This window comes from Drosophila yakuba, chromosome 3L (assembly GCF_016746365.2).
Source record: "Drosophila yakuba strain Tai18E2 chromosome 3L, Prin_Dyak_Tai18E2_2.1, whole genome shotgun sequence".
NCBI lineage: Eukaryota > Metazoa > Arthropoda > Insecta > Diptera > Drosophilidae > Drosophila > Drosophila yakuba.
Genome location: NC_052529.2, coordinates 9,466,681 through 9,489,746, shown reverse-complemented (window position 1 = coordinate 9,489,746; position 23,066 = coordinate 9,466,681). Strand labels below are relative to the sequence as shown.

The following is a 23,066-nucleotide window of genomic DNA, read 5'->3' as shown; positions in this document are numbered from 1 at the left end:
TCAGGGAGGAGTTGCATGAGGAGGAGGAGCAGCGACGAGCACGATGACAATGTTGAAAATGACAACTTGGCAACAATTATATTCGAGGACGAGTGTGGGCGTGTGTTGTGTGTGCTGTGTGTGTTGGCCCGCATATGAACAAGAAAATGGAAACAACAATGTCAACAGTATCAACATGGCGTATGAGCAACGTTCAATTGGAAACCCATTCGATTCAAGTGGCAACAATGCGATAAACTGTTCCAGCATCAATTCAATTCCATCCCGTAACATTTTGCATTTTGCCCATTCATCGGTAGATTGTGCAGGAAATTGAGGTAATTAAACGCTCGAAGAATCTACGGGAAAATGAAAAACTCTGCTTCCTTTAATCAGCTCGTAGCGAAAGTTACCTGCCTACATTATTTGCCCCCCTTTTAATTTTTTTTGCAGTGCGCGGTGTGCCAGATGCCAACAACTTAAGTGCTCTGCATACACAAATATGTATATAAAAAGTGTTTTAAATATAATTTGGCCACCACTCACCCGCCCGACCGAAAGCAGCAGAAGGGGGTATATAAAAAAAAACGATTGAGGATAAAAATTCCATAACTTGCAACTAAAATGCAAACTTTTGCAGAAACTTTGCCCGGGCAAAGTGAATGCATTCCCACTTGCAGGCAATCAACGTGGCAAATAAAAACACCCGGGCTCTTCACCTGTTTATCTTTATCACCCCGGCTTCAGCAACACCCACCGAATTAGTAGAGACACGTCACACATCGCACGCAGCGGCTATAAATTGCAGTATTTGCCTCAAACTGAAAGTTATGCGAGTTTACCCAGGTAAACAGTCACCAGGACTCTGGAACGCCAGGAACCAAGGACTCCAGGAAGCAAGGACTGCAAGACAGCAGGACAACAGTCAGCAGGACAAAACAAAGTGCTAAAGGTGCGTCCCACCAGGAAAGTCGCCTCTGAAGAGCTGCTTTCACATCAGATGGAGGATAAGAAATGAGGGGCAGCATTAGTGGACCGGCGTTGAAGGAAGAATCGCTGGAGGCGACTAATGGAGGCACAGGAAGAATCGCAGAGTCACAAGTCGCTGGGAAAAGCCCCTCGGGAATTTCACAAGGATTTGCAAGCCTTTGAAGGCCGCACTTTTCAGCGAACTTTCTCTTATTAATAGAGTAAACTGATTAATTTGGCATTAAATAGTTGTATAATTACAGATTTGTTTTTCGTAAAAGAAGTTTCACTTCTTACGAGCAACTCTAACTGATAACTATTACTGTCATTTATAATTATTTTTATTAGTATTATGCACTAGTAACCCTTCAGATAGTCACCACTTTCCTGAGCGACCCTTTCAAGCGTAGAGCATCTCAAGAACTATTGAAATAAATACCAACAAATGGGCCAAAGCGTCATTCGTGCTCCATTTCCAAGTTGCCTTCGAAACTTTTGCGTTGCACTTGCACTACACTTCCTCTCGCCTCCCAGCGCCGCCCACTTTGTTGCCATTTCGGTTGCAATTGAGCGGCTGATGGAGGGTGGAGTGGGTGGAAGGGGGAGGTTTTGAAATAAAAACACTAAAAATATAAAAAACAAAAGTGGGCAGAGGGGCGTGCGATAAGCCAAGCACACAAATAAGATTACAACGCCCCAGCAAAGCGGGGGCAACAATAGTAAAAGCGCAAGAAATACTAGCACTAAAAACGCGAAACCGAAAACTTTTTTTAAATGCAGTCAAAAGCAAAAGTTCAAGCTAACCAAGAGAAAGCGAAAAAAAAAAAACAAAAAATGACAGAAACTAAGCGAAATGAAAATAGAAGGCAAAGCTAAAACCGCCGAATACAAAAAATTATTGAGAAAGCGTGAAAAGAGGAAAGTTGCCAGCGGAACAGGCAGCGGAAAAAATGTTGAGCGCGCAAAGGGCCAAGTTAACTAGAAAATGGCCAACAGCTAGAGTCATCCAAAAAACGGCGCCAGGAGAAGAGAAGTGGCAGCCGCTGAGAAACTTAATCCTGCAATCAGTTTCAGTTCTGCATTCCGCTTCAACAAGGACACTTTAAGAAAAAGCACAAAGCTTTATTGAAATCAGCTACAAAATAGTTTAAAGTTTTTAGGCATTTGCTAGGTGTCAGCAGGAGAATAAAGTTACTTTTTTCTTTGATGCTAAAGAAAATCTATCGTTTTAGGTTTCCTGAGCGTTTTTAAACTATAGTTGCGAATGAATGTTCAGAGTGCAGTTGAAAGTACTCCACAATTACACAGGCCAATGCCGAAAATGGCCCACAATTGACCAGCAAATTGCCCGAAAATTTGGCCCACTTGCCGCACTCAGAAAAAAGGATACGAGAGGCGAAGGATGTGGAGGTGGATGTAGATGTGGATGTGGAGAACAGGCCTTGTGTCAAGGACAAACGTTTTGGGGACAGCGAGCTCAGCTGGGCAGGCTGCCAAAAAAAAAGGAAAAAAAAAAGGACGACACAAAAGAGTTGCTCCTGTTGAGCCCCAAACATTTGGCCGAAAGATAAATGAGAGTTGGACTTGCAGCTGGTACTGGTCCTTGCTCTTGCTGCTCCTCTGGCCACGACTTTTGGCCAAGGACGACAAGGACATCATCAACACATGGCCGTAACTGCTGTCGCTGCTGCAATTTATGTAAATTGCGGGCTAGTAGAAAAGAGCCAGCAGAGAGAGAGTGTTGAATGCCAAAAAGGCGAGATCAGAGAGTTAAGCAATTGCCACTTGCGACAACGCTGCGTATGTGCGATTTCCCTGGGCCTTCTTTCTGCCACTGCCAACTGAGGATGACACCCTTGCCAACTGCAAATGAATTTCAATTTTGCATTTCGAAAAGCATTCCCAGGGGGCGTGAAGTTTTTCAATTAGTTGACCAACTTGCACTTTTGCCGCTCGCAGGCAAATTGTTTCTGTTTCTGTTTTTTTTTTGCCGGCTGAAATTATGCAATTTATTTCAGTTCATTCGAAAGTTGCATGCGCCTGATGAAATCATTTTTCCAGCCCTAAAGTTATGTTAATTGTGCAGGCGATAATCATGGGTAGATTGCACTGCATACAAAAGGACTCTCGAAAATATGAGGGTCCTGTAGCTGGGCAGAAACTTCCTTTGAAGGGGCAAATTGTGCAGAAAAGTATGCCATAACAACGGGGTAGAAAACTTTCGAGTTTACTGCCCTTCTCTTTGGGGGCTTAAATCAATTGGTTACATTTTATTTCGGTGTGTGGAAGTGATGCAATAATGTCATGTCATGTCCTGGCTAAAAGTCCCATTTACTGCTGGTTTTTTGTTTCCACGACAAATCCTTGACTGAAGCGATCCCACATTAACTCATTTCCTGCTGCTGTCGCTTGAACGCAAAGTGAAAGAGGAGACACTCGTACAATTTAACTAAGCACAGAAACCACTTGCACAATGCACTTATAGCCCACTATTCATTTCCCAGCCACCCACTATCCACTCAGGCACCACCACCCACCCACTTTCACCCACACTCCCCTGTGGCTTAAGTCGCCACCGCAATTTAAATAAGCTTAAAAGCGCAGCGAAGACCAAAGGCAAACTTGACTGAAATGCATTTCCCCGTCCTTTCCCTGACTTTCCCCCATTTTCCCCACCACCAACGCCAAAAAAAAAAAAGACGAGGGGGAAAACGCAGAGATTCGGGCGGGGAAAAGCCAGCATATTGAATGCCAAATGAGCGATTAGCACTTGTCGCCCTGTTGATGCCTTTGGCGATGTCGCCCAGGATGTGACGATGATGAAGGAGATGGCCAGGAAGGATGAAGCATGTTGGGATGGAGCACTGTTGGTTTTTGTGATTGCGCTCGAATTACACTTAACACAAATTTCATTTGAATAAACTAAATGGAATGCATGGCCAAAGGAGACGGGCTGCATAATCAGCAAAAAACTCATTAAAATGTTTAATCACGAAAATGGCTGGCAAAAGAAGTTGTCAAATGGCGGTCTTTTTAAATTAGTTATTCTTGTTAAGAAGGTTTGTTGATTTCTCCTAGTGCTCAGCAGAATAACACAAACATCGTTAGTTTAAGTAGTAAATAATTGGGGCAATGTAATAAATGAAGAATGAAAGCCATAATTTTAATAAAAACCTTTCAAAACAACCCATATTATTTGTATGCTTTCTTGGAACTATTTCAATAGCGAGTCACTTTGTAAATGAACTCTGAATTAATCAACTAACATTTGGTTCTTAATTTAATGTGGTATGCAGTGATTAGACTAATCGACTTTGAGTGCCAAATTAACCGCAAAGACCTCATTCCGAATATCCTTGAAGTAGACGATGATGTCAAACCACAAAGGCGTCCTGTTGGCAAACAAATCACAGGCAGGAGGCACAGGACCAATTGCCATTAATGCCAAGGAACTGGCCAACCGACAGAGAATCCAGCAACGAGTTGCAGAAATGGGTAAGTAGACATCACACTGGTGAGCAGTGAGTGCGCCTACTGACAGACGGAACTCGGAAAACAGAAAATGAAAACTGAAAACTGGCCACCAACGAGACTTACGACGCATGTGAGCGACTCTAATTAAAAGCCAACAAGGCACTGATAATGGCACTCATAACCGGATATATCCTCGCAATGGGTTCCGCATCCGTTCATCATCATCAACAGCAACATCAGCAGCAACATCAACAGCAACATCAGCAGCAACATCGGCAGCAGGGCGGCCAAATGTCATCGGCAGACAGCAAATTGCCAACGATGGCGAACATTAAATATTGATAATAATATTTTTCACCTACCAAAGACGTCCGCACTGTTGACACTGTTGACTTCGGCTGCTCCAGCTGCAGTTCCACTGGCAACGCGGGACTTAAAGTTTAATTAAAACTTATTTCCTGCGCTCGGGCACGAAAATGTTAATTAAAACGATGTTCGGCGGAGAGATTGCCTCACATTTTGTGCGTTTTTCCGCCTTTGCCACTTTATTTTTGCCAACCAAAACGGATTTCGTTTCGCGCGCCGAATTTCCCGTTTTACGTTCTACGTTCTGCGTTTTCCTATTCTTATTTTATTTTTGGCAGCGTTACGATTTTCCAGCCATGCGACAGGATGAACGAGCGACGGGCATGTGATTCGATTCGAGTGGCGCCGCAAATGCAGGACAAAACTGCACAGGACACGCAGGAGCGGAAAATGAGTGGAAATGCGTCTCACGAAAGGCGAGAGAAAAACGAGTGGAAAAGCGTCGGCAAAGCTGCTCGTTCGTTGCCACTTTCCACTCCAAGTTGAGCTCGACTCCACTCGTCTCGTCGTCACACGGAAAACGTTCATAAATAAAGGACCCGAAAAAACGGTCGACTAATTGACGTATGCAGCGCAGCACACATACATATACGAGTATGTGTTATTGCCAAAGAAACTACGGTTAAGTGTAATTTTTTCCGCGGCTAAAACGAAATTGCTTATTTGCGTGCGAAACGTGAAAATTCCAGGACGAGGTGGCGCTAAAAGCAAAGGATACGTAATTCCTCTTCCTCGCAATCGCTCATAATAAATTGCCCCGAAACAAAAGCGTCGAAGACTAAAGACTGAAGAACGTAAACGCAAATAAGCGCAATAACTACAACGATTGAAATGGAAACAACTTGCTGGGAAATCGTTGGAAAAGTGCATTTTAATATGTGCAAGAGCTGCGAGGGTGGAAGTTGGAGTTTAGAGGTTAGAGGTTCAGGTTGCTTCCCCTGTCTGTAGACAATAAATCAATGGCAAGTCAATTCTGGGCGCAGCCACGAATCGTGCGAATCGCAAAAAGCCACGGCAAGAATAAATGACTGCGAAAATCTAGATATACTCAGATATACCCTTTAAGCGCCCAGTTTGAACTCGAGCATTTGGGGTTCCACCTGAAAACGTTTAGGGGTAAAACACCAAACTGCAGGTATGGGTAAATCCCCCATGAATAGTTCTCTTTTGCAATTTCAATGATAAATATTTATTGGCGATGCCTGAAAGACCTGGCTCAGAGTTGGAGATACCTAAACGAGTTCGACAGTTTAAAGTGGCACCAGCTTAGGTCATCAGCTCAGCTGCACAAAAGCGAGTATTCACGTGCAACTCCAGCTTTAAGTTTAACTTGAACTCCGCCGGAGTCAACACTTCCGGGCGGAACAGACTCCGGATGGAGAGTCCGGAGTGCATCAGCAGTTGACAAGCGACAGATTAGCTTACAATTACAACAAAGCCGGCGCTGAAAGGTGACTAAGCTGATGATGAATAGTAACCAGGCAGAGGAGGGCTACACAAAATCCTCGCACAGAGAATGTGGGTGGTGCAAAGTAAATATTTGCTCCATATGTGAGCGAGTGACTAAAGTTCAAGCAGGGCCAAGAAAATGCAGGGAAACTGCATGCAGCCTGGATTCCTGGATTGATTATTGGCTAGAAGTAATATATAAAATGCTAATGAGAAGCTAACTTATTATATGCAAAATGGGTAATGGCAAATGTTGGTATTTTATTTGGCTACTTGTGCTGATTAACTAGGAATACCTGAACTTAAAATGATGAATATGGGCAGAAATCTAAGAAAATGCTTTGAGTACAATGCACTACATAAAAATAGGTAATACATATATGCAAGATATGCAGACATAAATAAAGATTTAAAACAAGAAATACTAAAGGCTAAAGTATAAGAAATAGTTTATGAATTATATGATTATGATTATATAAACAGGATAAAAACTAAAAGTATAACATGCTTAGTTCTGACATACTTGATAAGTTACAATACGTAAATGAAACAAGAAACATGCCTAGATTACAGATAACAAACAAAAGTAAATAAACTTCACTTGGAGTGACTTACCTAGAGCTCAACAATCTTTCGGCCTCGGCGGCGGTCATGTCATCCGGCAGGCTGTCCACCCGCGGAATCGCCGCAGTTGGAGGAGCAGCTTGAACCGGAGGAGCGATGGCCACACTGTGGTTCACATGCACCTTGATCACCTCATCCACGACATCGTCGATTAGTTCCACATCCAGGATATCGTCGCCCTTCAAGTGGTTGATAATGTCCTCCTCATCCTCGCCAGCGCTGGTATCGGCATACTCCAGATCCTGCAGCTCCAAAGAGCCTTGAGCTGGAGCTCGTCGTTCGGGCAGAACAGGAGCCTCTTCCTCATCATCGTCCTGCTGGAGTTCCAGCACCTCCACATACTCAACGGCCAGGTGTTCGTCCTCCTCCGCGAGATCTAGTTCCTCCTCTTCGTGCGCATCGATGGAGGCAATGGGCGCAATGCCCTTCACCAAGGCCGAACGGGCGGGCGAGCAAGGGGGCGTGGACTTGGCACTGCCTCCACCACCCACACTCTGATCCTGGTTGCTGCTGTTGCGCCGCCTTATTGGTGAAACCACTCCCACGGGTGGGGAATTGTACGAACCACGATGCAGTGGGGATCCCTCAACGCTGGACGAAGTGGGCGACTGGAGGAGAACGCCTCTTGCGGGTGCCACTGGCTGGGATTCCTGCATATCCGGCTTGATAATGGCATACACCGTGCTCGATTCCTGGCCAAAGCCATTGGCTCCGTGGAACTTGCGCTGCATATCGGTCACCTTGGCCGTGTCATATAGTTCAGCCTCCGATCCGTAGACCTCGCGACTCTCGCTGCCATCGGGATTGAGGCGATAGCCCACGTCCACGTAGTTGAGGCTGTGCGGCTGCTCCTCCGTCTGGTCGTAGGCGGGCTGCAGCTTCGCCTTCAGCTCCGGCGTGGACTCATTGAAGCCGCCCTCGTCCTGGCTGGTCGTCGATATAATGCTCGGAGGACGCTGGCCAAGACCGGCGGCTGGCATGTTCACCGTGATGCTGCTGCGCTTGTTGGCCACTCGCTGGGGAGATCCGTTGGCGGAGCCGGGAATGGAATGTTGCTGCTGCTGCTGTTGGTTGTTGGCCGATGGCGAAGAGTCGTCCACAGATTTACGACCTGGAAACACAGAAATGAGCCATTAATATAGGGATAGTTTATAAGTGAAAGCTACCAGTTCTGAAACCCCGTAAGTTTACACTTTGTTTAATATATAAAAATAGAATTTTTTATTAAGCAACTAGTTTGTTCATTATGCGAAATCCTCTTTGAGCATTCTAATCAGATCCTTTTGCATATTGAGAAGCATATAAGCGCGCTCCGAGTTCGAATTATCACTCAAATGCGGCTCGAAATCAGAATTATCCATCAAATGTTGCTCGAAAAACTCGCGATATCTCTTCAGCTCCTCCTCCAAGAGCTCCTTGTTATCCGGATCCGGTTCACCGCGCAACTCCATCCTAATGAGTTCCATCAAATCGATCATACGTTGGCGAGCTTCTTCGGGTGACTTTTGACTACCTGCATTCCGAAACGCATTGGGCTTCCTCCTACTGGGCAGAAATTTAGATGGCGAGGATAGCGATCGACTGGACGATTTTGCGGCAGAGGAAGTGGAATTGCTTAAACGGAAATTCACTTTCTCGTTTCTGTACAGCTGACGCACTTCGTCATCACTGGTCATGGGAACGGAACGGAGTAGCTGTCGCCTCCTACAGAGTTGTGGTTTTGGTATGGAGTCAGTAGTTCCGCCCGAAGGACGACGACAGTTCGAGAAGGCATCCCAATACTCAGAGGTGGACCGATTGCCACAACAGCCATGTGATGAAGGGGAGTTAAGTGCAGCCAAAGAGGATTCATTCAGATCACACAAACGCGGCATTTCAGTTGGGTTAGCGGACTGCTGAGCCGCTTGCTTCTGCGAGAAGTCTAACCAAGTCAACTCCGCCGGCGGAGGCTGCTCGAAAACGCCAGTCAGACGCCTTTGGTTCAGGCACACGATGAAATGACTCATGTACGCGTTGCGCATGCGCAGATCGTAGAGCGTGTGGCAGTGCAAGGTGGTCAGTTTGTTGAGCCACAGCCAGGAGGTCCTGAACTCTGGCGTATTCTCGCAGAACACATCCTCCGGACTGGGCGAGCAGTCCAGCATCAGCACAAAGTCGTTGGAGAGCAGTGCGCTATTTTTTTGGTCATTCTCCTCCAATATCCTGGCACTGCTACTTGGATTCTGACTGCGATGCGCACTGGTGCGGCTCTCCTCGTGCGGCTCATTAGTGTAGGATGTGCTCAGGAGCAGGCTGGTATGGCTAGTATTCTTCCATCTCTCGCTCGCCACTTCTTTGGAATCTGGCATAATTCATTTATGTTATTCACGCGTGTAATATTGTTAATTTTGTTTTGATCAAACAATCCAAAAGTGTCAAGGTTTGATTCTATTGATATTTGAATAATTCACACATTCCTTAGCTTGAAAATATAGATATGTGAGTCACAGGTTCAGCGCTAAATGTTGTGACACTTTGAATGAATTGTTTAATTAACTACACATTTTCCTAATTTATTTATTTATGCACGAATTTCGCTGGGCAACACGAATGCCTTAATGGATCAGAGATAATCGCAACTTGCATACACATATATATTTTGGGACTTTTCAGACGACTATTTTCGTGTGTAGGTGCCGATGCTAAAGCTGTCAACGGAAGGCATAAATATAGCCAGTAGCCAGCCGCCTCCAAATACGCGTATGTATATGTACATCTCTTCATTGGACCCTTGGGGATCTTTAGTGGGGAGATGGAGCAGACATGCGACATATTTATATGTATATATACTATATTTTGTTTGGTAAAACGTGTAGGCATTTTCCAATTGACAGTGGAATGTCTTAGAAGTTTTGTAAGTTTGCCAATTATCTTGGACGCGGATAAATAAACGTCTCGAGCTATTTTAAATATTTGTATTCAAGTATAGTTTTTATGCAAACACGTTCTTCATTCCACTAGTACTAACCTCGACAGGCTTGGCAAAGTTTTCGCAAACTGAGACACATTTTTGTTCCCTTCACTGACACTTATCAATGTTCTGAGCTACGCATGTTGTGATTACTAAACAGATGGTGAATTAAGTAATAAAAACGAGTGCTCATATAGTAACCATGATTAAAAAAGGGTTTGGGTTTAATTTCATAAATTTCCACCGAGTTTGAGTGAGTATTTGAATGGCAAAGCAATCCTTCAATGCAAATGTCACTCTCACACGGCCTGCTGTTGTTGGCCAGCAAAGAGGAGAGCCTGCCGAGGACATGATAACAAGGTCAGGCCAGGATGGATTTCGGGTGCTGCCAGTTGACTGACCACAGCAGCCGGAGTTGGCCAGCTTGCTGGAGCTGGTCAAGTGCACCCTGGCGTATGCTTAATGCCAATTAGACATGCGTGCGCTTTTAATTAAGAGCAGCATGAATACTTAATGCAAACGGGGCAAACTGAGGTCGGCCAGTTTGGGGGAGGGCCAATGCGGCGTATGTGTGATTTCTGTTTCGGTTCAAGTAAATAAACTTGATGAAAATTCAAGCCAAATTCCGAAGGTCGTCCAATTTGGATGGAGGGAGGCGGTAGGAGGCGTAAACAAACGCAATTGGAATCGATGAAAAATCGAAGGCGAAAATCACACTTTTGTTCGCTCTGTGTGTGTGTGTGTGCGTTGTATAATGAGATGCGAAAATTAATGAAAAACCGGGCCAGAAATAAATGCTTTGCAAAAAATAGCACGAGAATTAAAACAAAAGCAAACAAAAGACAATTAATGAGAAGTAACAAATGGCAAATCAGAAAAAAGGGGGCAAACGAAAAGGGGAAAAGTTTCCAATAAATCAAGGTTTATAAATAACTTCCGCAGTAATTGAAGCAATGAAAATGAATGAATAGAAAAAATGCAACTACATATATACACAATCATCCAATGCTTTTCATAAATCAAAGGCGAAAAAATCGATTTGTGTTTGCTAAAAAAGAAAAATGGGTGAAAAATGTAGCCACTTGCTTTTCACTTTGAGGAACGACCAGTAAAACCATGAACAAATTTGCCTAGTAAAATGCAAAAATAATTGTTTGAGGAACCACAACAAAGCGACAGCAAATTAGAGAAGCCAAAAACAGAGAAAGGGAAGATTTTGCAAGAGACGCAAGAAGAAATGTCAAGACAAAAAACGGAAGTTGCTGTCAAAATGTGCCAAAAACGCACAGATAAGAAGGGGAATCCCCGGGAAGAAAGGCAGCTGCAGTGTGTGGAGTGAATGATATAGAAAGTCGGCATTCGTGTACTTGTTGGTTTGTTGGGTCAACTTCCAAAAGTCCTGACAATGCAGATATGCATAATGAAAACACAAACGAGGCCAAAACAAAGCAGAGTCTTAAATCTCTGTGGCTAAAAACAGGGCACAGAGATCCTCTGCATGTCCTGCAAAATAGCTGAGCGAGCTAAACTCCTGGAAATTCATTAAAGCAAAAAAAAAAACGGCAATCTGAACAACTGCACAAATATTTCAAATTTTATAATGTGAATTTGTGTATATGCAAACAAATGCTTCAAAATGCATAAATAAAATATTGATTTAAATATGCAAGTTTTGTTAGACAGATAACTATTATAAATGGTAACTGGTAATCAATTAACTGGCTATAACAAAAACTACAAAGAAAAGAAACCTAACTGGATGCCAACCCAAGTTTTTACGACCCAAGAAAATAACTTAAAGCACTTGAAACTCAAATTGATTTTGAATACTTGAGGACATTTCTTAGCCCAAGGAAAGTATCTCAATGCAAGTCGTTGAATATCTGCTGGCCACATTTCTGTTTCCGTCCAGCAGCAACAGGCAACAGGAAAACTAGGGGAAGAAATGCCAACACTGAAATATTTTACAACCTCTGAATGGCGAAAACTGCAAACACATGACAATCGCAAATATTTCTGTTGTGGCAAACAATTTTAAATTTGAAAATGAAAATAAACTCGGCGAAAGGAGAAAAAGCAGCAGAAGTGTGCGAGAAAAATGCGAAAAAAATATAGGAAAAGTTTAAACATTCTCTGGTGGCTGTTGCCATGCCAAGAAAAACTTCCCAGGCAATGTGAATGAATTTTTTAAATATTTTGTTTGTCGCCAAAACAAAATGCAGTTCACTGAACCTGCGGCGAAACAAAGAAAGGCTTCCATAATTTTCGATATCCAGAAGATACTCCGATGCAGCTGGCAGATGTTTGCATCTTTTGCGTTCTTTTTGCACATTTGTACATCTTTTGTACATCTGTATTCTCTGACCGCCATCAATTAACTCGTTTTGAAGCGCAACTGCCGCATATATTAGGGTCACTCGGGCAGTTTGCAATTAAATTTCAGACAATTTCAAATGAATTACGCAATGCGTAGAGTTGCAAGTGAATGAATACCTCTTGGACACACTTAGAGCTGATTCAAAAAGAGGATCGCCATTAATAGCACTTTCCCGTCACAGTTCAAATTCTCAACTGATCACAACGACGGTGACAAGAAAAAGCCAGACCTCTCCGCACCATACAAGTCATTTCCAGACTCCGAAGGCGAGGATCTGTTATCTGTTATCAGTCAGGGGGACAAAAAAGCCAAATCTGCCACCTCACGTGCCCCTCGAAATTCGAAAATCGAAACAAACCCTCAAAAATCACGCCCCTAGCTCATGGTTACTATATATTTCAATTTTCTATTTCTTCGCATCGCATCGGGGCAACGTGCGGCGAATAATTTGTTTTGATTTGCACGGCTTCGGATTATCTTCTCTGTACTATAGACTATATTGAAGTATTTTGTTTTGGGAATTCTTTCGATTACGCGTTAAAAATTTTTTTTTGAATTTATTGCGAAAGTTCTTGCCCGCTTATCAACGCGACATCAACTGAAGAACGGCCGCAGAAAATTTTCGCTTTTTCAGCATCGCTGCGAAGAAGAGAGAGCGTGGAAAATGGGCATATAGCCGAGAGATCTGACAGATCGGCGAAACATTCTCCCTCTCTCTCTCTTTCTCTGGCGTGCGTTTTTTGGGGCCAGACATGTGGCAGCCAAGTTACAGGGTATTCCGAGTGGATTTCGAACACATTCTTCTCGAGGGTCGCCGCTTGTCAAGCTGCCAGATTGCAAAATCCGCAAAATGAAATGTTGGGAAAGGCCAGAAATCCGAGAGAATCAGTCAAGTGTCGAGACTGATTTTCGACTAGTGATATCTAATAATAAAATTGAATGAAAATAGCCGAGAATGATATTTAGCAAGCGGAAGCAGAGTAGATAATTTGCTATATACCTTTTTGGAACCATAATTTATGCGAAAAATCCATTAAAAAAGCCCATTGAAAATATTTTATTTTTTACAAAAAATTGATTTTTTGATAAAAAATAATCCTTTTTTTTCGATAGCAGTCAAAATAGTTGTGCAAAGGTGGAATGCCATACCTCGTTGAATTCGTAACAAAATTCCCTATCGATCCATGTACATACATTGAAATGATAATTTTTTGCCATTTTTTGCAAATTTTGATGATGGTCTTATCGAAAATGCAAAAATTTGTCAAATTTTTTTTTTTCGAAAACCGAAAAAGTAGGGAAGGACATAGTTAGCTATGTTTATTAGCAGCACAAAACAGTCTTTATTTTAGCTGTGCGGCCATTCTTGGTCAAGTTATGGCGAAAACGCCGATTGAAAATATCCAATTTTTCACAAAAAATATTTTTTTAGATTTTTTGATAAAAAATAATGCGTTTTTTTTCGATAGCAGTCAAAATAGTTGTCCAAAAGTCAATTGAACTATTTCAATACGAATATTAACTATTTGTAGGATATTACCCACAATTTCCGTCAGTGGACTTCACACAGCGTTTGTGACGATTTCAAAAGAGTTTTCTCTCTAGCAAAATGTCGCGTTGATTATTTTTTTGATGTGAACATTTTTCAGCACATTTTCGCAATGGACGTCATCAGTTTGGCGTGAAAAGAAGTGAAGAAAAACTGTGGAAAAACTACAACATAAATGAGGAAAATGCGAAGATGCTGGGTGGTCAAAGTAGGCAAACAAAGAAGAGGAAAACCGAGGGGAAAACGTCTGCAAGTGGCTGTCTAAGAAACCCACGCGCCTTTCATTAAGACATTGGATCATTGAACTCTGATGGTTTGCTCTCTATAAAACGTATTATAATTATATAAAAAGTACTAGTATCAACTAACTAATTGCTATTGCCAGTAGAATTGAAAACAATTTTTTTGGTTTTTCTTTTATATTTTTAAGCAAAAACATAATAAACTAGCCTTTTCTTGAAGGAATATTAATGGTCAGTTGTTGCAAGCAGTGCAAGCAGTTCTGCCACTGGCGCCATCTGTTGTTCAGCAGACTAAGCTGTGGTGTGTCAGCAAACTAAGAGTACGAATATAGCTGCGACTCAAACCATATGAATCATTGCCAGGGCTGTAGTGACGCCAGCGAAGACAAGAACCCACTTCAAGCAAATACACTGAGCAAAAACAGTAGTTGGCACTTAAGGCACTTACAAATTTGAAATTTGATAAGGAAATGAAAATTTTCAATGCAAAGAACTTCAAAGCGATACAAATTGTTTGTGGGTATTTTCGCTATTCTTTCCGACTCTTTGTTAATAAAAGCGTACATCGTTTGTTGTAAACTGTGTGTGTTGTCTTCATTGTTTTCGTTTTGTTTGCGTTGGCGGCACACACGCACAAATGCAGCCGAGCCCCCACTTTTCGTCCAGTCTATTCGTAACACATTGTCAATATTTGAGCGGCTTTTAATTTGTGATAAATAATACCTTCCGTTTGGGATTAACCAATATGTATATATGTATGTATATAATGATAAAATATTTGTGCCCATCATGTTTCATTGTGCTGCTATAAAGTGGAGCACAAGCAACTTTCGGCGGGCATAATTTACTGACAGACGGAGGTGGTGGACACTCTGCACTTAAAGAAAAATTGTATACTTAAGCAAGCTACATAGCTTTTCTGCAGTAAAATATTTTAATTTGATATTCGCTGCTAAGCAATCAAGCCAATAAACTTTATATACTTCATTGATTTAAGGGGAATATTGCGGAAGTTTAATTTCCTTTAAGTTTCTTTTAGTGCTCAGTTTGGAACTATTCCCCACCTGAAAGCACCCATCTTCTCGCAGTCGTATGAGTAGTATTTTCCGCGTTATTTATAAACTCGTGAATGTGACAGGCGGACGCAAGCCATTCAAAATGTGCCATGCAGCACAGAAGCCTAGGCCTTCCACTCGACTCTATGTTTCTATTTCACTTGGTTCATTTGCTTCCCGATCCAATCCCCCCCATTTTACCCCCAACGAGTCCATGTCCCATTCATGTGTGCTCGTCATGTCTCGAGTCTGACACTCGTTTGGGGTATGGCAAGGCCATAAGTACAGTGATTCACTTGAAAATATTAGTAATATCCCCTTCTCATGGAGTTTAAAAACTTTTAGTCGCTATCTTGAAGTTTAAATAATATTTTACCAAAAAAAAGCATTTTAAAAAAACTATTTTATCCATCTGAGTCTGCACTTTATTCACTCTATTCACGATGTTTATAGAGCACAACAAACTCACTCTCCCATTTGCATTTAGATGGCGCTAAGCATGTGACGGGTGCTGTGTCAGCGATTTGACAAGAAAATGCTGTAAAAATCGTGTTTGGTCTACTAAAAGAGCACGAGAATAGCTGAGCATAGGGGAAATAGGTAAAAAAAAGGCAGACACTCTACTCGAAAAGAAGAAAAAGTGGGACTCCATACGGACAAGGCAATTGCAGACACAACACACAACCTACCCCAACTTGAGCACATAATCCAATCCACTTAATTCCAGTGCGCCCTCCACAGCAATGAAATCAATAAATCAAGGTGCGCCACGCCCCCTTCATGAACACAACACTGCCATTTATGAATTAAAACGACTTCCAGACCCCGGTTCGCATCGCCAGATAACCAATAATCGGCAGAAGCTACAACTCGAGGAGTAAAGCGGACAGTAGAAACCACAAACTCCAAATACCCTTACAAGTCAAATACTACAGGGTACTGTTGGTGCCAAAGTGCTTATACTTTCAGACATGCTATATTGTTTCACAGCCAAGTTTCAGGTAATTAGCAAGCTAAATATTTTAATTTGCCAACTATATGCTACCATATGAATCTGGCAGTGTGCCAATAGTGATGTAATTAACAATTACATTATATTAATTATTTTATTGAGAAATGATTCAAACTGAAAAATATCTCACAGTTTGCTATTTTTTTATAACTAAGCCTCTTTGATTTGCAAGTTAAAATACCCCCCCAAAAAGAGCATTGAAAAGTGGTATCTTCGGGATGCGAATCAAACTGAGATTGCGAACTGCGGCTGCTGGCGGAAGTGCGGCGTGCAAATTCCAATTCTGTAATCAGCAGCAGGATGGGATGGCTTGGGATGGACTCCCGGACGATGGTGGAGGGCAGAGGAGCAGAGGAGCAACGCATCATTGAATTCCTAATCTGGCATTAATACAATTTTATGTGTGGAGTCGCTAGAAGAGCAAATCCCAAGTAGAAGAGCCCACGAGGGGGCGGGAATCCCAACAAAATCCGCCAAACGCCAACGAGCCTCGGACCATGAAGATGGGCGACGACAGATTGTGAGCATTGCACCCGCGGAGGAGGACGAAGTGCATCGGGGAGCAGGGCACAGCGCTTGGAATGCTGCTTGTCGAGCCGTTGTCGTTGGGGGCTGCATTTGATATGCCTGCTGTGTTTGACCCATATTGGAATTTGCCTCCAGAGCACACGCAGAGAAATAAGCTAACTCTTTAAGACACATTTCAAAAAATACTCATATCAAGTGCAATCGATTCTCTAGTTAGTAAGTAGTTATGAGTGGAATGTTCTTCTACAACTTCCTTGCATGTGCTTACAAAAGAAAGGCACTTAGTTGACATAAGAAGGCGATGTTTTCTCCCAGTGTAGGACTAGCAACTGAGTAGACTTTGAAGAGGTGGTGTTAGGACAGGCAAGGGTCTTGGGCGGAGTTGGGGCGGCGCGCAAGTCACGATTTGTACACCGCTTAGAAAAACTTGTAATGAATGTGGGATGCAATGAAATGGAATGGCATGGCTGTTGATGAGCTGGGGGGAGTGGAGTGGTGTGGAGTGGAGGACAACAGGAGGCCACTGCACAATGAAGTCGACCTGGCAGTTCAGCCAGCACACAACAAAATACACACACACAAGGAGAATGTCTGGAAGGTGTTTGAACTCGAGCCAGCAAAGTTCAAAACTTCGCAATGAAGGAAGTTCGAGAATGCCCTGAGACGAGTTGCTGGTTCTGGTTCCTGATTCAAAAGGCTATCAATTATGTCTGCAAAGGAAGGAAAGGGCCACAACAAAGTGGAGCAACATGGAAACTAGATCTCCCCTGGGATTAGCTGACTTTTGATGTCCATAGGCAGGGCATATAATAATATAAAAGCCCTTTTATGAAGCCTCTAATTGCACATTTAATCTAAATACTATCAGCTCCGTGATGAGTCATCAAATATTCTTTGTCGTCTCCTTGTCAACGTTATCAGCGGGGTTTTTGTTTGGTTTTTAGTTCTTTTTTAGGGAAATTGTTTTGCTTTTGTATGAATTCTTGTCTACCAAACAAGTTTGTGAATAATTTGTTCTTTTAAAGAGCTCACCTTCGTTTTCGCTGCGTCGTCGCCTGGGAACACTGTTGTAGTTGCCTCCGTGGTAGTACTCCATCTCCGACTTCTCCGTGGACTCGTTCTCCTGCTTCTCATCCTCAGTGTGAACTGGCGACGAAGGTCCCGAGGAGGCACTGGCCACCGGTGATCCCGAGGCAGCCGAATTGGTGCTGCCACTGAGTCCGTTGCCGGGATACTGACCATTTCCGGATCCGCCGTCCAGTGATCCTCTCTTGGCCGGCTGCATTAGGTAGGAGCTGGTGGGCGAGGCGCAGGATGAGGGCGTGGAGCAGTTGGTCAAGGGCAGTGCATCCTCGATGAGATCTACGGACTTTTTGCGCGGCTTCTCCGGCGGAATGGGTGCTACGCCCTGATCGCAGGAGTTCCTCAGCAGCTCCTGCTGCTCCTGCATCAGGGATCTCTGGAGCACAGCTGCCGACTTGGCCGGCGGTGGAGGCGGCGAGTTATCTGCAGTTTTGGTCGGCGACTGGCGCACCCTATCCGGATTGAACTTTACCGGACTCACGTTCTTTGGCTTGACCGCCGGTATGGGCGGCAATGGCGGCGACTTGACCGGACTGCCAATCTTGCCGCTCCTTGGCTTGATTTCTGGCGGCGCCTGTGCTCGCGCTGGCGGATTGGGACTGGCATTTGGCGGAGGCTGTGGCGGTTCCATTGCCGGCTTGGCCACCTTCTCGCTGTCCATGATCAGCCCTGTGCCGGGCACTGTACGTATGATGTCGCAGCGGTTTAGATCGCTGTGCGTCCGAGTTGTTTTGGTTTTGGTGAAATGGGAAGTCCACTTCTTTTGCTTCTCGATCAGCTCCCGTGAATTGAACTTTCGCTCCGGTTTCTCCGGCTTGTCAGCGCCCGAACTGGCGAACAGAGCACTCACTGAGCCACCGGCTGGTGGTGGAATCGGCGATGGCTCCTCCGACTTCAAGCGGGATATATTGTGCTGCGGATACTTGACCACCGAGGTGGGCACCACCTGCGCCGCTGGTTCCACAATAAATTTGCTGTTACTCAGGCGCTGCTCGGGTGCAACTCCATTCTGCGCCACATTGGCGGCATTGTTGTTATTGTGCACGAGTGATACGCCGGAGGGAAACGGAGTCCTCCGCTTGGGCGGCGACTGTGAGCGATCCGAGGAGCGCGAGGACGAGCGATCCGAACCGTCACACAGGTTGTCCTCGCGCGAACCACTTCGCAGCAGTCGCGAACTCACATTCGAATTGGACTCCACGCCCAATTTCTCGAACAGAGCCCGGGCGTTATTGAACCTGGCGGAGTGAGATTCCGTGCGCACCGCCGGTGCTCCTTGGACGTGGGCGTGGTGGGCAGCAGCGGCGGCGGCGGCAGCGGCGTGGGCGGCGGCCACAGCACTTAGTTGCTCCACCGGCTGGATCTCAATGGGTTTGCGCTGGAAGATGTTGGCTATCTGGCTCACCTTACCCACGGGAGCGGGTGCATGGTGCATTGGTTTTTCCATGATGGAACTGCAAGGAAATCAAAGAAAATTTTATTAGTACAAGTTAGTTATTAAATAATACTACAACTAATACATGCAACGTTTCTCTGGTGAAACCAACTTGCCACCAATTCGAAAAATTATCTCATTAACTTATAACACAATGTTTGTTGCGAATTCCGGTGTTTTTCCTTTACCAGCGGAAGTCGTGTATATTGAGGGATTCAGCTATCTGTGTTACAAATTCCAACCAGCCGCACCCTAATGGCCAAACTGATAAAATCGATGGGTAACTTGAACGTTTATTGCAGTTTTACCTTTGCCATTTTCTTGCTCATCGATTTGACTGACTTTCGCGTCGATTTTCACCTTTACTTTCTGCTGATACTTATGCTGATGCCTTTGTTATGCGTTTGTTTGTTATTTTCTGCACATCAAACACAATTAAGTTGCCATTGATATGAATGAGCCCCCCCCAATATCCGGACCCTTCTGAGTTGAGTTCCAGGTGTTGGATGTGTGAAAGTCTTTGAAAAAGTGAACAAAACTCAGTTGTTTGCTGGCTGAAAAAGAGAAGGCATTGCCATATGCCCAGTTGGGGCCCAGTTGGGGCTTTCTTTGCAGAAAACGCAAGAAGAGAGGCCCCGAGAGACACGGAGAACCCGGAGAGCCGTGAGTGGGGAACACTGCGGTGCGACATTGAAAGCTATGCGATGTGGCGTAGGTGATAGGGTAGTGGTTACCGTTATCGGCTCGGGCGGTATTGATTTACGAGTTGGGCCAGGCTGGTACCGCACAATGCCCTACTGGCGGTGGGAACTACTCCTACGCTGAGTGGTTTGTAAGCAACTGTAGTTGGGTAAATCCCTGCTGTGGGATTTTACAAGAGATTAAACAAAACTTTATCACCACTCATAAAATGAAGCTAGCTAACCTTTCTCTTAGAACTTTATAACTACTAAACTCAGCTAATGAGCTAAGCTAATTTTATACACATTACCCCCCCGCCCCTTACAAAACGAACTTCTTTATAATCATTGTTCTCTGAAAGGAGGCGAAAAAAGCGCAGTTTGTGCCACACAGACTATCTGAACCGCGCAGACAGTCGAAACTTATCGCAAAGTCAATAGGAATACGCGCCTAACTAGCTGACTGAAAAGAGCAAATACAGGCGAAGAGGTAAACAAATCGGCAGATAGTGAACTCACACCCATGTCCACACAATTAGGAGGAGCGACCAAAATCGAGACAAAGGTCGCAACTGAACAGTCAGCCGCACTGTGTAAATAGCTGCCTGGGCTCTTAAGTCTAGTAATAATAAATATGTAAATATGGAAGCGACCCGAAACACGAGACAATGGCGACGGATGGTGCCTACATTTATCTAATCTAATCGAAATGCACAATGCATGTGACCGTGAATTAGGATGGACGTGGATAAGATATAGATTACGGCGAGATAAATATAGCCGGTGATCTCGACCGTTGCTGTATCATTCAAAAGTACCCGTACCACATGGCGGATGAGGTGAACCCAAAAGGAATCACTTAAAATATTACGCATCCGCCGCGTTGCTTCTTCCCGGAGGGAAAACAACGTTGCACTCGCTGCATAATATCCGTGGTAAAAGTTTAATGAGCTCGCAGATTTATTTGGCTGCCCAAACTGATATTGATTTAATGACAGTTCCTCTCCATTTATCCATCCATCCATCCATCCATCCACCCTCATTATAAATGAATGCCACTGCAAATGGCCAGCGAGGCGAGGACGTGAAAGGACATCGACATGGACACGACCAGCAAGCTGCTCAAGTGCACAATCCTTGCAGCTTTTGTGGTGCCATTGGCTGCTCGGTTGGCAGACTACACTGCTATTTATAACTGCCACATGGGGTCCCTCCATGGCTCCTTGTCCTTGGCTTCTTGGCATCGCAATTTAATCACACAGTTCATGGCAAGATCTCCCATTGAGCGCTTTCAAGGGTGTATGCAAAATGATGAATAGCCCATATCGTTGCTATATACTTTGCAGAGTATCATCGATTTTATTATGCTTTTAAAATTCAGTACTTCTTGAGCTTACGATATAGTCTAACTGCTTTTACTCTGAAGAGATTTATACTCCTCCCATTTGTGAACCACAATATCCATTACGGTTACCGAGTAATTTGCATTATAAAACGACGGAGAATCCATTCAGCCGCAGCACCTTTCTCAGCATAACTGTCACCATTATCATTAGCATGAATACGGATTAAGACACCCCATTAAAACACTGTAATCAGCGCTAAATGCCCCCGATCAGAACGATAACGATCATCATTTGCAATTTGCGCCTGGCAAATGACAAAAAACTAGTTTACCCCTGTCTCTGTAATTTTTGCATAAATGTTAATTGCACTCGGCAAAATGTTAAATTGCACTCGTTAGCTCAAACACGTGATCCAGGCGAGATGGCGGAGGAGGGACTGGCACATGGTAACTGGAACCAGGAGGAGGAGGCCGGGTGACCAGGTGAACAGCGGGTAGCCAGCGACGACGCCATGTGTTATAATTGCGTCAACATTCAGTCTCTTGAGCGTGAACAAGAAAACAATGTCAACAATGAAATGATGGCCCCATTGTGAATGGCAGTGGCACACCGGGTGCAAGTGGAGTGAAGTGGCGGGCACAAAAGATTGGTAGCAATTAGTGGAGCCACCTACCTACGCGTCGGGATCTGTGGATGGTACTCCACACCATAGCATACCATACCATATAAAAGGTGAAGGGGAGATGGGAACCCCCGCTGGGAGGTCTTGGAGTTGCCCACCAGTTCACACGAAATAAAAGTTGGCGCCAGGAAAATGATGCTTAATATGATATGGATATAGGAATCGGAACAGCAGAAATGCTAATGATGATGATGATGTCGGGAACCACAGTCACTGCTGTGAACAATCAGATCCGGGTTAACAAGAGACATATTAAAAAAAAAAATAATAATAATAAAATCTCTTGACTTCTTTTTTCTACAATTAGTTAGTATAACATATAGTTAGTATAACATATATAATATGTATCTTGAATTCATCAGAATGAACTAAACTAGTTAAAGGGTTATAATTTCTTCCAAAACAACAACTTCCTTTGACATACACTTTTTCCAGATTTTCCATTTCAACATACTAGTTACATCTATGACTTTTAATTTAGAGATCAACCTTGGACGCTGCTTCACAAAGAGTCGCAGTACTTCCTAGAATTGTTCCCCAGCTTTTGTGTAGTCAACTATGTTAGTTGTATTTCTTTCATTTCGATTCCAAGCCCAACCTTCGCCAGTCGTAACAACTGTCTGGCACACAGACTTATATACCTATAGACTTGTAGACTTACAATTTTCCGCGTAGGCCTGGTTAGTAACACAACTAACGAAGGTACAGACCAATATAAAAAAAAAACACAACCAACAACATTCACTTATTAAACAAGAACACAACGATTCAAGATGTTTTGATACGGTCGCCTTACCGCAGCGGCGATGAATGCGAAACGAGTTGTCGCTGCTTGTTCTCAATGTTGTGTGTGTTGGGTGTTGTGCATTGTGTGTACTATGTGTATTGTGTGTGTTGTCTGTGGTTCGCTGGTCTTGTTAGACAAATTATGCCAATTAAACGGTGGGAAAACAAGTTGGTAAGTCTGCACGCGGTGGCCCCCAGTGGAGTGGGCTTTGCGATCCCACTCCGGCAGTATCCCACTTCTGAAATTCCGCACCCAAACTGGATTGTGCCTACGTGCAAGTGCAGATATGCAAGCCCCACCACAGAACGGGTCTTCAAAGGATGCGCCCTGCTAAATTGAATAACCAGAGGAGGAGCTGTGGAGCTCCAGCACCAGGCCAAAACCAATTGAGATACGTCCTCAGCGCATCAAAGTGTTTAGAGCCTCACACATCGATCCGATTCCATTTGCATAATCGCACCGATTGACTTTTATAAGCC

The 23,066-nt window shown here is 43.9% G+C and overlaps 2 protein-coding genes across 16 annotated transcripts in view; both read right to left on the bottom strand.

The window, feature by feature from the left end:
* The window catches only part of LOC6533498, a 48,681-nt gene that overhangs the window by 11,081 nt on the left and 14,534 nt on the right, over positions 1-23,066 (bottom strand). For 14 of the 15 annotated variants that reach the window (XM_015194588.3, XM_015194582.3, XM_015194584.3 and 11 more), the window contains exons 3-4: positions 17,607-19,111; positions 6,853-7,972 (exon numbers count right to left, since the gene is read on the bottom strand). In XM_015194588.3, the coding sequence (XP_015050074.1) occupies positions 6,853-7,972; positions 17,607-19,104 (2,618 nt within the window). In that variant the 5' untranslated portion in view covers positions 19,105-19,111. Of the gene's footprint in view, positions 1-6,852; positions 7,973-17,606; positions 19,112-19,400; positions 19,532-23,066 lie in introns of those variants that run through there. The other variant, XM_015194585.2, reaches the window with a different exon arrangement.
* On the bottom strand, positions 8,066-9,332 carry LOC26535874. Its single transcript, XM_015194594.3, has one exon. It carries the CDS (start codon positions 9,207-9,209, stop codon positions 8,106-8,108), a length of 1,104 nt encoding a protein of 367 aa, XP_015050080.1. The 5' UTR covers positions 9,210-9,332; the 3' UTR covers positions 8,066-8,105.